This window comes from Gadus macrocephalus, chromosome 12 (genome assembly GCF_031168955.1).
Source record: "Gadus macrocephalus chromosome 12, ASM3116895v1".
In the NCBI taxonomy this organism is placed as follows: domain Eukaryota; kingdom Metazoa; phylum Chordata; class Actinopteri; order Gadiformes; family Gadidae; genus Gadus; species Gadus macrocephalus.
Window position 1 is genome coordinate 5,609,324 of NC_082393.1, and position 14,997 is coordinate 5,624,320.

The following is a 14,997-nucleotide window of genomic DNA, read 5'->3' on the forward strand; positions in this document are numbered from 1 at the left end:
CACACACAGGCACAAGGGCCTGGGAGGATCTTGAGCACTTACTTGAGATGCTAGAGCACATTCCGGCTCCGCTTTGGTGTTTGCCTCCGAGTTCTTGTTTGATGGCTCTGATTGAGCTTTGCAGTCGGTCGACCTAGCAGAGAAATGTGTCACAGAACCAGTGTTATGACCTGCTCCGGTGAACACAAACAAGAATCTACTCCTGTTATCGAACTGCAGCATTGAATGTTTTTTTTTTACAATGCTCTTAAAGTGCGTTTATGTGTGGGTTGCACCTTCTAAATACCAATCTGTATAAGATACAAGTGAGCGGGGTTGTAATGTTTTGAGAGATGCCCTTTTTAAAGTGACCTTTTCAGCATTCGCCAAAAGACACAGGTTGGGTGAGGAATATGTGGTCATTAGTGGCTGAGGCCCGGGCAGCCCCCCCCCCCCCCCCCCGCCCTGAAGACGAGGCTTCTCTCCAAGGCTCATAAGAAGTGATGGCTCCCTAATGCAGCTGTCAAGGTACATTCCTTGGAAGAACCATTCATGTGTTATATCATATCCTACCCAGTCCCTCTTCCACATCTTTTTCCTCTTAATCATTCATGACTATCAGTCACCCAGAGTCTCTGTGGAGGACACGATTATCTGATTCATTACTGGATATCTGGTTCACGGGACTTTAACTTTTTATTTCTATAGCTCTATTTTCATTATTTCTTCGGTTCTCGGTTAACTTTGGATTTATTTCAAGGGTGCAGCGCTTGAACCTTTGAATGCCATCAGAAGAAATCCGGTATAGTGGAGGATGCTCAATGCACACTTCAGGATATGAACCCCATGAATCTGTGTTCTTGACGCACGTCTGCCCACGAGAACACCCACCACAGGAATTCATTCGAGGAGTTCCTCGACGAACGTCGCCGATCCAATTTCCATTTCTTGTTCCCGTTGGGATTCAGCTCCTCCCATTTATCCAGCGTAGACGAAATGTCGACTGCGGATGAAAGCAGACAACCACTTATCAAATTATATCGACCAATACCCACAGAAAACGAATTTAAAAAAGCATTTGAAAAATATATATTATTTTCCAAAACACATTTAGGGACCTCTTTTGACGAAGAATAATGGCGGTTATTTGGACCCCTCTGGAGAACTGAGACCTCGACCAACAGCGTTGTCTACCGCGTCCATTCAATAAAGCAGCAGCCGCGGGGATGGCTGGGTGAGCTGCGTCGACCCCGGCAGCGTGGCATCGCTCATGAATTATTGCTGAAGAGGACGTGCTAAATACAGATAGCAACAGTGCCGAGCGCCAGAGGCCTCCACACAATACGCCATCTGGCCTCAATTAGAACAGGAACGTGAACTTTCCGTTGTAAATGACACACGGCCGGGCGACAACCAATCACGCGGCCCCCGAATGAATGGGAGGGGACCCCCGCGCTGAGGATCGAGACCTTTTGTGGCTTGAAGTGTAAATTGTGCGCTGAACAAATGATCCGAGGGGGCTCTCGTTATATTGTTCAAAAGTTACACCATTTGTTACGGGGGCAGAATGTTTAATCTTTTCCGTGCTGTGTTCTCAACACAAGCACAGGCGGGGAAGGGGATTTGAAGACGGGGATTAGGCCGTCTCATTAGTGTGGGTGGCATTGAGGAATAAAGACTTTTGGCGTATTTAACTTCATTTCCATTTGAGGAATGGGGTGGAGGCGGGGGGAATGGGCTGGGGAGGAATGGGGGATTTTGAGAATACTCTCTCATCAGGGAAGGATGTGAGTTGTACAGATTCGATGGATCCTGGGTTTTTGTGATCCTCAATAGAACGTGCAGTGGTGAACTCTGGCGGTCGCCTACATGTCGCCACAGCGCAAACTCGACAAGGCACTGATTCCCCTTCAGATATTCTGTTAAACTCCAATAATCACCAATCATTTTTAGATTGAATCGATAATTATACTGAGGACCTCAGACATCATTGACCTCGAGGGGGGGGGGGGGGGGCGAATCCGAGGGCACCGACCTCTGCCTGAATCCAGCGAGCGCCTCTCTGGTGTGCGAGTGGTCAGGGCGGCGTGCTCCACCTCCACCTGGATCAGCTCCGTCTCCTCGGTCCTCTTCCGGAGCGCGGCGCCTTTCGGGGTCTCCCCGCGGGACGCCAGGGGGCTCCTCTTGTCCCGGCCGTTCCTCTGCTCGCTCGGCTCGCTGAGGTCCAGGAGGTCCAGGGCTGAGGACAGCACTGGGTGGGGGGGGGGGGCATCGCACTCGGTCAGCTTTTCCTCAGCACAGGCCCGTGTGTGAATGCTAAGTCGTGGATATCAAGACTCAAGACTCACCTGTTCAGAGTTCGTCTAGACTTTGCATAGCCGGGCTGGTTATGCAAAGAGGTCTTAAGTCCCTCGCCACCTACTTGTGTGGTACTTAGTAGTAGTACTTGGTTATGTAGCATCTTATCCTAGCTATCTATGTTGAATACGGGGAATGGGTTAACCTAGCGATTTTAAATGCTTTGCACTTGGTTCTATGAACATCCTTATTGTACCGACAGCAATTTAATGTTTCACTTTCTTATGACAAATGTAGGCCTACTTATTGTAAGTCGCTTTCGATAAAAAAGTCTGCTAAATGCCCTGAATGTAAATGTTAATGCAAAATTATGCATATAAAAATAAAATGAATGTGATTGATATGAATAGTTTTTATATTAATGAATATGAATGTTTTAATTTTTGGTACATTTTGTTATGAGTAGCAGTAGTAGCAGCAGCAGCATTATTTTGTATTGTCACTCCTCTTTCCATGCAATAAGGTGCAGCGACTCTGAGTATTCCATACTGTGTTTTGATCGGTTTGTTATCTTGTGCTGGTGCCTGCAAATTCAAGTGGGTGGGGATAACGTTTCAGCGTATATGAAAACTGTTGGAGCCAGACATACTGTGAACACAAGCAGTAGGCCGGTTCTACTCCCACTATCTGACATCCAATTCTTACTGATCGAATCGCATCCCACTCACGTTTTGAAAAGTTTTCAAATGCTTGATAAATCGGTCACGTTACGGATGCAAGATTCTATCTGGGTTTAAACATGCACTTTCTTTAAGACTAGGATATTGTTTGACCTGGGCTTTCACTGATATGATAACTATGACTCATTCAGATGAGTCATAGTTACCTCAATGACATTTCTGTAAGCCATTATGAACAAGCTAAAACTCAGAAGAGCTATCTTTGACCGTCATCCACACTCTTTCCTTGGATGAAACGACAAATTTTCTTTGTTTAGTCATTTCAAGAAAAAAAATAAAAAAACATCGGCTCGTGGAAAGTGGAGTTGTCATGGCCTATGAATGTCTCATTGAGCAGACATCCACAAGACGAAGCGGTCGTCCTACAGACCGGGGTGCAGTCAGACCCACACAACCCCCCGGAGGAGCTCTGCTTTGGTCAATTAAACAATTCAATGGCGTGTGAGCAAAGTGGCGAGAATGAACCCAGTCTCTGTTCCAAAGGGCATGACCTTTATGTTCACGCTGCTCTGCTGCCAACTTTAGCCTTCCTCGACTCTGCTCCTTCGCTAACAAACACTGAAAAGGTGTTTCCCGTGATGTCCCCCTCGTCGGATCTAATCAACACAAAGGAAGATGACGCCTGGACCTGTTGCGGTTCAATGAATTGATGTTGCCATGGGATGAGGTTGTCCGTGGTTTGACAATTTTATCCTAAGCCACTTAAAGTGTAGATACTTTGATGCCTTGGAGGAAGACTGTGGACATGGGGATAGAACCCAATACCTTTTGGTTTGGAGTTGAATACCCCGGCCACTATGACAGCTGGCCCCCAGGATTGTAGGATAGATGATTGGCCAATACCCAGGCATTGTTTATTGGACTACTGCCCGTTCATTGTCCTGGGAAAGAGCTAGCGCTCAGACAGTATTTTTTCTAGCAAATGTGTGTTTTTTTTTAATACAGTATTTAATCAGTACAGTCTCCGACTATATTAAAAGGCATCCATCTGCTTTTGGACTCCCGTTCTTGTCGTTTTTTAAGATTTTAAGATTTGTTATGTTTAGTTTGCACATTTTCACTCCAAACAAACCTTAAAGGAAGTGTGTTTTAATTATGTTTGTGCTCGGGTTTAAATGCAATGAAAACCTGTGCCGTACACTCTTAGCCATACGTGGGTTTGATTGGCCAACCATGACCTATAGGAGTGTATGACATCCTAGAGAGAGAGAGAGAGAGAGAGAGAGAGAGAGAGAGAGAGAGAGAGAGAGAGAGAGAGAGAGAGAGAGAGAGAGAGAGAGAGAGAGAGAGAGAGAGAGAGAGAGAGAGAGAGAGAGAGAGAGAGAGAGAGAGAGAGAGAGAGGAGAGAGAGAGAGAGAGAGAGAGAGAGATCTTTGTGAAGGTGAGGATGCACCCTACCAGCAGTGTTGGACGTGACGGGGCGAGGGCGGGAGCCATCACACTTGGCCTCGCACAGGAAGTCGTCGACGGAGGGGCTGAGTAGTGGCCGGCTCTCCTGTTGCTCGCTCACCAGCTGTGGGGATCACAGGCAGAGAGAGGAGGATGGATCAGAGTCCTGCATGCACCTTGACCTGGTGACCTGACGTCATGCTGCCTGTCGCCCTTCATATCGTCTTTGAGGGGGGGTGGGGACCGGGGTAGGGTTTGGGGGGTGTGCCGTAGTCAATTTAAATAAGCAGCGCTCCTCAAGGTCTTCAGGGTTGTTGAATGATCTTCTCTGACCCAATGACATTAATTGAAGTATTAAAATAACGCTTTTTTAACAATAATGTCGACTATGATTAGATTTTGGATGAATGCAATGGTTGTTAGTTTTGAGGAAAAAATGTGTAATAAAATCAGGATTTTTGGACGTAACGTAAGGGCAGATGAAGAGATGTGATCAGTGACGTCTGCATGGGCAGCTCAAGTCTCTACCCTGCAGTACTCCTTCTTGACTTGTCCAGCTGCAGTACTCCATGAGACATGTCCTCCAATCAGGCCAGGAACATAATGTAATCAGATATCCCTCCATCACAGCTGAAGTTCCCAGTAGAGTGGTGTGCCCATCACATCGATTTGATTGCGATCGGTTGTCATAATAAACCACGTAACTGGGTATGACTGTCTGCTGCCATTTTAAAGTTTAAATGAGGCCGAAAGTTACCCATGAGCTACGCCTCCTGATAATAACGGGCCGGTGATTTAAAGGTGACATATTATACCACCAGGTGTGAGTGTGATTAGCCGTTACAAGCCTTTGATAAACATGAATAGAAACATGAAACTCTTCGGGTGCCAGTCCTGCAGCCCAATTTCATCAAAACTTTGCACATTGATCAAACCGACTATTTGCTTTGTGATAATTGGAACACGGCCTTCTCTCATACTATGGAAGCCGCATGTCTTCGGAAACTTTAATTCAACATTCAAAATCGTCGTTACCGAGTCAGACTCGATATGTTAGGTTGATCTGAAATCCACTGACATCCACGCAGGGGTTGTGGGGGTAGTGAACTTCCATCCTAGGTGATCCCTGTCGTCTGACAGCCGTCCTCTGATTGGAAGGTCACAAAGGGGTTGGGAAGTCACCCTGCTGTTCAGGTGAACTTTAGTAAGCCAGACTCCCACCGCTAAAGCCGCGCAGACGACTAACAACTGAACATATTTTAAATCCAGTTCAGTTGGTCATATTTATTTTAATTAGCAAATTATATCCTAAAGGCAAGGCATTATTATTAAGTTTTTTTTTTTATGTTCTTCTTCCTCATTTAAAGAATGTTCTCTCTAATTGGATTTTAGAAACGCGCCATGAAGGTAAATCAAGCAGACTTTTCCCAGCCATCAACCAGACAGATGTACTACCCAAATGGTTTTGGATCGTTATTAGATTTTGTTGGTGATGACTGTCGCTCACAGCAGACCTTGTTCACAGGCGTACAGCCGCTTCAATCCATAAGAATGAACCCAGTGCACATAACCACAATCTCTGAGAGGCTCCCAACCTCAGTCGGAAAGTAATAATCTGTTGGTTAGGGGGTAGCTGAAAAATGACTGGATCTGAACCCAACTGCAGTCTTCCTATATTGCTGTAGGGATCCGCGAGCGATATGCCTCACAACAATGTGGTCAATGTGTGACACTGTGTTAACGTATGTTTACATCTCCCTGTCCCCTACACATTGGGAGGATTTTCAGGGTTAGAGGTGATTATGCAAAGTGGTAAACAGACGGATATCGAAGATGAGATATGGTGTGCCGGTGATACTGATGGATGGTGTTGTTCTCTAATATTTCCCATCTGATGTTCCAAACCGTGCAAATGCTTATCAGCTAGATAACCATGCTATACAGGCTAAGAAATCGGTTGTAAAAGGCTCCAATCGTTTGGATTTGTTTAAAGTTTGCTCTGGGCACCCTTGTTTCCAGTTTATGCTTTGTGTGTTGGGCTTGCTTTAAGGCTTCTCTTGCCTGGGCTACTCTGTTACGATCATTGTTGGCCTGTGTAGTGCTGACAATATGCCGGCAAACGTGACCTTTGCCCTTTCTACTCACGGTCGGGTATTATGACGCAAGGACAATTTTCATGACGCTGCTAAAACATTAATTACTACCGATGGAAAGGGGCTGTGAACCTGCCATATGCCTGATATGTAATGTGCCAAGGAGTGTAATGTGCCAATGTGCCAATCTCTTGGTCTGAGTGAAACTTAGACAGATGTTGATGTTGTACACTTCCGGATTGGCAGCCTGTTTGAACTGAACTATATTACAAATACCTAATTCACCCGTCACAAGAAGAAAAAAGGGAATATCTTTCACATGTTTATTTTGAATGTTCATCCATTTTGAATGATGATGTTATGATGATGTTAATAATGCAACTACCAGCTCAGGTTTGAACACTAGGAGGATTCAACCATGTGTTTAGGTGTCTAGAAAGGAGGGGGGCGTGTTATCCCTATGGTGACTTATAATAATAATAATAATAATAATAATAATACATTTCATTTAGAGGCGCCTTTCAAGACACCCAAGGTCACCTTGGGACTTACGACCCAAGCCAATTTTGTGATACTTTTTGAGGCATCGTTTGTGATACTTCTTTGTGTATGAGCGTTATAATGAGCCATGTTGTCTATATATGATGCACAACACACGTGTATCACTGTCCGCAAAAGTGTCCGCTGCCCAGATGGAGCTCGTCAAGGCGACACACACCACGGCGTTATAATATAAGTGTCCGAAAAGCTATACTAACGCATTTATTTTTTGTATCTGTTGATGTGTCGAATATGATTGTTAATATAGCAATCTATGTAAGTTTCAAGAATAAAGAATATTCTTAAGGGCAATTTGATGTCACAAAAAGAAGAGGGGAACATTCACAAATTTGTTTGTGGAGATTGGCAAAAACCTATGATTTTACACCTTTTTTCTCTTGATAACGTCATAATTTCGTACCAGTGACAAAATATAATAGTTTACTATGTTGACATTCATAGGACATATTGACCACGGTTAAAACAATCAAAAATGATTGTGGCTTCACTTCCCTTTAAGTAATCTTGTGGATGCGCGTTTGGATTATCCAGTCAGTTGTACTATGTACAATACTATCAAGGATATGAGTTTAAAAATGGCTGTTGGTGGCTTTTCGTATAAACGGAACAAAACATGATGTTTCTCTACTCTGTGTACTGGCAAGGCATGCTGTGACCGGAGAATGCTGACAGTGCAAGAATAATTGAGCTCTGGGGGGGATAAAAAACCATGAGCAATGAACAGGGTTCGCCTATATGCCGCATATCCAAACCCACCATGCTGAACGCGCCTATGGCATTGGTTTAATTTGAAAGTAGGCACGACATGAACAAATATTTGTATAAACTCAACCATTCAAAGAATTCAATGTTTTAGCATTAAACATCTCATTGTAAAATAGGAGACACACTGGTAGTGGAGTGTTGTCATACACTGTGTTGTCGTATGATACATATTTAGTTATGAGACGATTAGCTGTCTCAATGTCTCTGTTGTCCTTGCAACCGACCAGAATGAGTGCAGGCTTACCAGACTGTTAGGATGATATCACAGGTCTTGCCAACTTGTGCTTCATTGATTACATAAGGTTTATACACAAATAGTAAAGTAAAACAACTCTGATACCATCAATAGGAAATATTCACTGGGATTATATTAAGGACTGAATGTGTCCCAGAACAGAATGTGGAAGGGACATTTTAATTGGAAAGTATGATTCCACCCAACTCATTATTTATAAATGCTTCAAATACCACGTTTTTCTGTGGCTGTGCTTTTCCGGTGGATACAATAGAGACCATTAGTTTCACTGGGATTCTGATCTTATTTTTAAAGAAGTGAAATGTTAAGCCAACAAGACCAGCAAAATAAATAGATTGCTAGCATTCCTCTTTGGGTAATTGAGAGTTCATAAATACATAAAATATGTATGTAAATCTTAAAAAGTCACCGCTATTTTAACCACTCTTTCGAATTCTTCATGAACTTCAAGTGAGCACTGAGTGACGGGGGGGACAAGCAGAAGAGCAAGAATATCTTCACCACATAAAACCCAGTCAATAACGCGCCTGTGCTCCATGAATAATGGTTACAAAATTGTATATCTGTCAGTGGATAGAAGAGCGCTGTAGTAAAATGCCAAAGGTAGGTATGTAGCTCCAATCTCCAGTGGTATGGACAAGAGACGACCTTGAAGACGGATGACAAAACACTTAATTTGTCCAAACAAGGTCATGGCTTCATGTGTTGGGCAGGCATGCTATTGCCAAAACCAAAGAGCTGAAAGACATACCCCATGTCAGCACATTTCCAAGCACATTTCCACAGAGCATGTCATAGAATAATGAGCTTGTATATATTATTATACACAAGTACATTATTATTATTAACATTATTAAGTATAGTTGCATGACGAGCAAGCTCCACTATCTCTAGTGAGTCACCCGTTCTGTCCACCAACAGCAATAACAGGTAAAGCATGCTGGGGTTTTTAACAGGCTCACTGGAGGGGCCAGTGACCCAGGGGAGCATTCTGAGCAGTGTGTCCTTTCATTACTCACTCCATGCTGAGGTTAGGCTTCCGTCCCCTGTGGGGCTTCCCCTTCGTACCATTTTTATTATGACCCTGTCCTATGCAGATCTCCCTGCCACATTGTTTACCAAAATATAAAGGGCTGCCATTGTGTGTGGGGAGGGGAGCTAAAATATTATGCAAAGGAAAACTCCAGCTAATTGTGCCACCTGGGCACGACTCCTGGAGATGCCCTCGAAGCAGTTGTCAGGAGAACAGAGGAACAGTTTGACACGTAAGACTCCCAGGGGCGTGGGTGATTAAGGTTTGTGTGTGTGTGTGTGTTTGTGTGTGTGTGTGTGTATGTGGTGTGTGTGTGTGTGTGTTTGTGTGCGGAGGGGGTTTAGTGATGCGTTACCTTAACAGGAATAAAATCAAAGCAGAAAATTTAGGATTTTGATCGCGTAATTACATTTTGTTATGCTACACTTGCTGGATAATTGCCTCCTCTTGCTAGCGATATGAGACGATGGTTGTCCTTGACATTTTTATGTTTTATCCAACAACAAAAAAACAAACATCAAAGCCTTGATCATATGTGCCAAGGTTGCGGTCTGATTACTCTGTTGTGGTGATTGGGGAGGTTTTCCCTAATGCCGACACGCCCTTACAAACAGCCAAAGGTTTTTTGTTTTCTGCTGCTTGTTTAAAAAGACAAGCCAACACCTGTGTACGTTCAGCGCCATGGAATTTGAGTGTGATCGGAAGGTGCATTGAGTCAAAGAGCAGTCGTCAGCAAAACCACCCATCATTTGTATGGGGAGTCAACACCTGTTGCTCAAACATCTCAGCTAAGCCACAGGGAAGGTACGCAAACCTGTGTGCATTCAGATTGACAACATCTGCATGCGTTGCTCGACAAAGAGACGAAGACTTCCGGTGACATCATATCGACCTTGCATTGCTGACCTAAAATACACTATTTCCTGTTCTACCGTGATGTTAGACAGCCTTAGCATCCCACCCTGAGGCCTTTCTGTGAAGCACTCGTGAATTCATGTTTGTGGATCATCCTCAAGCGTTTAGCACTTACCTTCCGCCACACACGGTGGTGGATGGATGTCTATAATTGTTGAAGATGAGGATGGTTGATTCATGCTAAATGCATCTTATTTTAAACTTCTTATGCCAGATGATGGATGAAAGCATCACGAGCAAGCGAATAGGATCATAAACTTCTTTAAAAGCATTTAAAGAAGGCAGTTTTAACTACACAACATATTGGAATAATTACGGCTGCTAAACTCTTCTACAAATTAAGACTTGTATTTTGGGCAAATGGTTCAGGCATGAAAAAGGCCACAGCTGCTGAAAGTTTGTGTGTTTATGTGTGTCTGTGTGTTTTTGTGTGTCGTTGTGTGTGTGTGTGAGATGGGATGTTGAAGGATGGGATGTAACTCTCATTTCGTCTGTTGATGAATGAAATACTTCACAATGAGGTCACTTTTAAGGAAGTCTTGCTGATGATGTAAATTATTTAAAAGATGATTTCTTGAAAACATTAGCAAAGAGACGGAAGTTTGAATTTGCCTTCATCATGACAAGATCATGATGCAGATGAGTATTAGTTAATTAATCAACAAATGTCAAATTAGAATAAATAAATGGATCCACCGTTGATGGGCATTTACTCATGGATTAGGTTACTCTAATCGCCATGGCCTTAATATAAATTGGTATCGAAGTGTGCATTTAAAATTCAAAGTAAACCACCACGGGAAGGGGGGGAGAGGGGGGGGGGGGTTGACACACACACACACACACACACACACACACACACACACACACACACACACACACACACACACACACACACACACACCCGGCCCCCCCTGTCCCCCTGTTGACTTTACAAATAATGAAAGGTCGAAAGTATTGCTATTTGCAGATTGTCGCAACATTAAAAACAGGGCCTGGATTGAGCCAGAGTCACGCTGTTATCGATCGATGTAACTCTATGGGGATGGAGGGGCCGCAGAGGTGCTGGCGCGTGAAACACACCTTTAGGTTTTGACATGGTCCGTGGGCGAATGGCAGAGTCCCTGGGAGCTGGAGTGAGCATTATGTGGCTGTCATGTTACTCTTTTTCCACTGACTTTGTTGAGGGATTGCAGCTTATCCTGCAGTCTACGGAGGCAATATACAACCCTTGGCCTTTATGCAATGTATTCAATGAGCTGCTCCACCAACAAGGCAAAGCGTATTTGCGTTCTTAACCTGCCATCCTTCAAAGGGCCTCATGTTCTTCATTGGTTAAGATTTGTGTGACAACGGGCATTGCGTGTGTTAGAGGGCAAAACAGGGTTTTAGCTAGAGGGATGGAACGATTGTCGGCTGTTTACCATATCATTGCGATTTAGAAAACATGCTGCAGAAACTAAGCTGCACACAAGCAGATAAAAGATGAGAAACAAGAACAATCAATCGCATCAATTATAAAAAACGACGGCGTAAAGGACATAAATAGCACAGCGCAACCCCACGCACGCACGGAGGCAGGCACGCACACACGCACGCACGACCGCACACCCTCACGCACACACACACACACACACACACACACACACACACACACACACACACACACACACACACACACACACACACACACACACACACACACACACACACACACACACACACACACACACACACACACACACACACACGCAAAAGCAATCAAGCACATGAGCACAACAGCATTGCATGGCCTTTGCTTTACCCCTACTTTCAACAAAAAATGGAAACCTTAAAGCACAACAAGATAATCTACTACAGGAACTACGGGAACAGTTAAAGTGTACAGACAACTCTAAGGAAGATACCCAATTATGTTTCATTTTATAAGTTACATTTTCCTTCTAAGATGAGGCTGCTCATGAGGTTAAAGTAAGTTCACAAAGTGCGGCTAACCTAATTAGAAAATGGGCGAAAGGGACATGGCAGAAAATTACATACAAGCCTCTGGGAGTTTCAGTAATAACTAAATGCACTGTTAGTGTTTGGTTGAAAAGGTGAGTTCAGCTACCGTAATTGCTTTGTGACAATATCAAACTCATCAATTCTTTCTAAAAGGTTTAAGACCACTTGTTTCAGAAACTAAAAGACAATTTAACCCCTTTCCCGTAAACTGTGTTCATGTTTTTAAATGAATGTACAAAACGATTGAGTGCGGAAGCACTTACCCCATAGCATATAGATGTACACCCGTGTGATAAAGATATTGAAGTCAACAGACCCACCCCCAGGGGCGACAGCTAGCAGAGCTGATAAGAGTTGTTAGTAGACAGCATAGTGTGTGATGATATAATAAATATAGGAAGCTCAAGGCCGTTTCATTAGGACCAATGAAAGGAGGAACTTCCAGGGATGGAGGGGGGGGGAGGGGGGATTGAGGGGAAGGGGGGGAGGAGGAGGAGGAGGGGACGGGGCAGGGGGGTGTTCTGAGGGGTTCTGCCCACCTTCGTAGTCACCGGGAGGAGGGGCTTCCCTTCAGAGGACGCCTTACTCGGTATCTCCTTCAGGACCATGGCCACAGTCTTATCTGCAGCCCTAGAGTCCTTGCCCTACAACAGGTAGATCAACAATGACGTGGCATCAGGTCAATTGGACAACTCAAGTGCTTTTTGCCCCCATTTTGTTTTCCAGGGTGGGGGGGGGCATCTTATATAAATATAAATTGAGATAAAAAAACAAAAAAACAAGATTGAAACTTAGTTCTTTAATGAGGATGACACTATAAAGACACTATGGTGAGCCAGCCGAGGCAGACACACAAGTACACCGGCCGGAGATGGGGTGTTGCACAGCACTGTGCGGATGGTCGTTTAAAGAGGTACAGTGTCACGCCGCGAGGCTGGGTGCAGCGGCAGGGCTTCCTGTGAAGCACCTGAGGACAGCCTTGAGGACTATATATAGTTTATATTTGAAGGTGAGGCTTTCCATTTTTTTGTTATTCAATGCAAACCTAAATAGTAAAAATGTTGTCGTTTTTTTTGTTGCTATTTTTAAATTCTCACAAAGAATTTTTTGATAGAATCACAAATACCTACTCTCCGCTCTCAGAGATGGTCAATAATAATGGCTGAAATCCCTTCCACAAAGATTCACCACAGTCAGACATACATCACCATAAACAACCCCACTTTATTCCTAGCCCACTACACAAGCCTTAACACTAACTCCTAAGCCACTTAACCTTATCCATAAGAACACAAGAACCCTAAGTCCTATAACCTACTGACCTTAACCCTAGCTTAAGATCCCTAACTCCTAACCCATAAACCTTAAACGTAACTGCTAAGCCACCAAACTTAACCCTTAGACAAGAACCCTAAATCTTAACCCACTAACCTAAAGTAAGAACCGTAACTCCGAACCTTAACCCTAACTCCAAGAACTATGGCTCCCACCACACTCCAAGAGCTAAGGCTTACGGCCAAGTCTACACCACAGCTTTAAAACGCATTACCTTGTTTCTTCTGTACCAGTCGGAACACCGGAAACCATCATCAGAATCACAACTGGATTGCTTCCCAGAAAATATTCCCTATCGCTTTACCTGAGGCGCTTTACGACGTGCCCATGGAAAATAAACCTACATTCTTCTTGAATTCATTAAAAAAAAAGACATCACATCCATTATAATTCTCAATTCTCAAGATTGCCCAAAGAACATTGATGGTAAAAAAACAAAACAATAGAACACCGTAAACAACCTTGTTTTCAGTCTGAAAGATTACAGGGCTGCATTTAAAATGGTCACTGGATGGTAAAAGGAAACTTCCCCAGGGGAAAATAAGAGTGCTAATAGACTCACGAAAACCACCTGCGCACCCACCCCTGAACTAGCCATGTGTAAGTAAGTGGAGCCAGTCTAATACCACGATATGATGGCACAGTATGAGCAGCAAGGAAACTCTTCGAGGGAAAATAACCTGCTACCTTTACAAATGTCTAATGAGGTATATTGGGACACTGCATTAATAATGTCCCTTCCCATGTTAGCACACATGACACTAAACAGTGTCAAGTGCATCATGATTACAACAACAACTTCAATCTCAAGCCAGTGCACGTGTCTGTTTTGGACTGGAATAACGTAGAGGCATCTTTAAAGCTGCAGCGAGACTTGATACAATCTCTTTACTCTTGCTTCCATGCCATGTCTGCATCAATCCTCGTCTATGGGGTCAGTGGACCGTTAACCACAGAGGACGTAGCCTACACACACATCAGGTCTGTTCGTTTAGATGTGTCAGAGCACAAGCGGGGGGTGGGGAGGGTCACCGTGTGGCGTTCCGTCGTGAGTCGTGGCTGTGCTGGGGCACTGGGATACATGAATGGAGCTGACTCCTAATTAGTGTCATGTGCTACACCTCGGTCGGTCCAACAGGGACGCCACTGTCAACAAGGGTCTATTATCTATGCCAAGTTCCCCCCTGACCGACAATGCTAAAATAGTTCATTTTTTTTCGTTCAGCAAAGTTTATTCAGGGTGAAACAGTAAAGTGTACAAGTTGAATATTATATTTTTTTTAAATCAGGATTAACAAGGATATTCTTTTTGCACAGAGTGAACTAAAGTATACTTTGAAATTTCATTCAGTGCTTTATTTATGGACTATTTCACCCACAGGCAATCCAAAGCAGATCTAATACTTTTGGGTCCTCATGTTTTGCATTTTGATTTGAATGTGCGGTTAAATTCAACTCAAGAGCTATTTGTGGTTAGCCTTGTGTCATCCTGGGACTTGTGTTTGTCTACGGGGTACTACGCAAACAAATTAGATTGAATCATTGTCAATGGCAAATGACTAAACAACCCATTTAATCTATGTACTAGATAGTGTTGACGGACTAAGTGGAGACATTTAGAATTCCCCA

At 43.8% G+C, this 14,997-nt stretch overlaps 1 protein-coding gene across 3 annotated transcripts in view; it reads right to left on the reverse strand.

The window, feature by feature from the left end:
* pex5la (peroxisomal biogenesis factor 5-like a) overlaps nucleotides 1–14,997 on the reverse strand; it is a 67,239-nt gene that overhangs the window by 26,715 nt on the left and 25,527 nt on the right. For 2 of the 3 annotated variants that reach the window (XM_060067350.1, XM_060067349.1), the window contains exons 2-6: nucleotides 12,573–12,677; nucleotides 4,416–4,530; nucleotides 2,015–2,230; nucleotides 871–982; nucleotides 43–133 (exon numbers count right to left, since the gene is read on the reverse strand). In XM_060067350.1, coding sequence (XP_059923333.1) covers nucleotides 43–133; nucleotides 871–982; nucleotides 2,015–2,230; nucleotides 4,416–4,530; nucleotides 12,573–12,677 — 639 coding nt within the window. The remainder of the gene's footprint in view (nucleotides 1–42; nucleotides 134–870; nucleotides 983–2,014; nucleotides 2,231–4,415; nucleotides 4,531–12,572; nucleotides 12,678–14,997) is intronic. The other variant, XM_060067351.1, reaches the window with a different exon arrangement.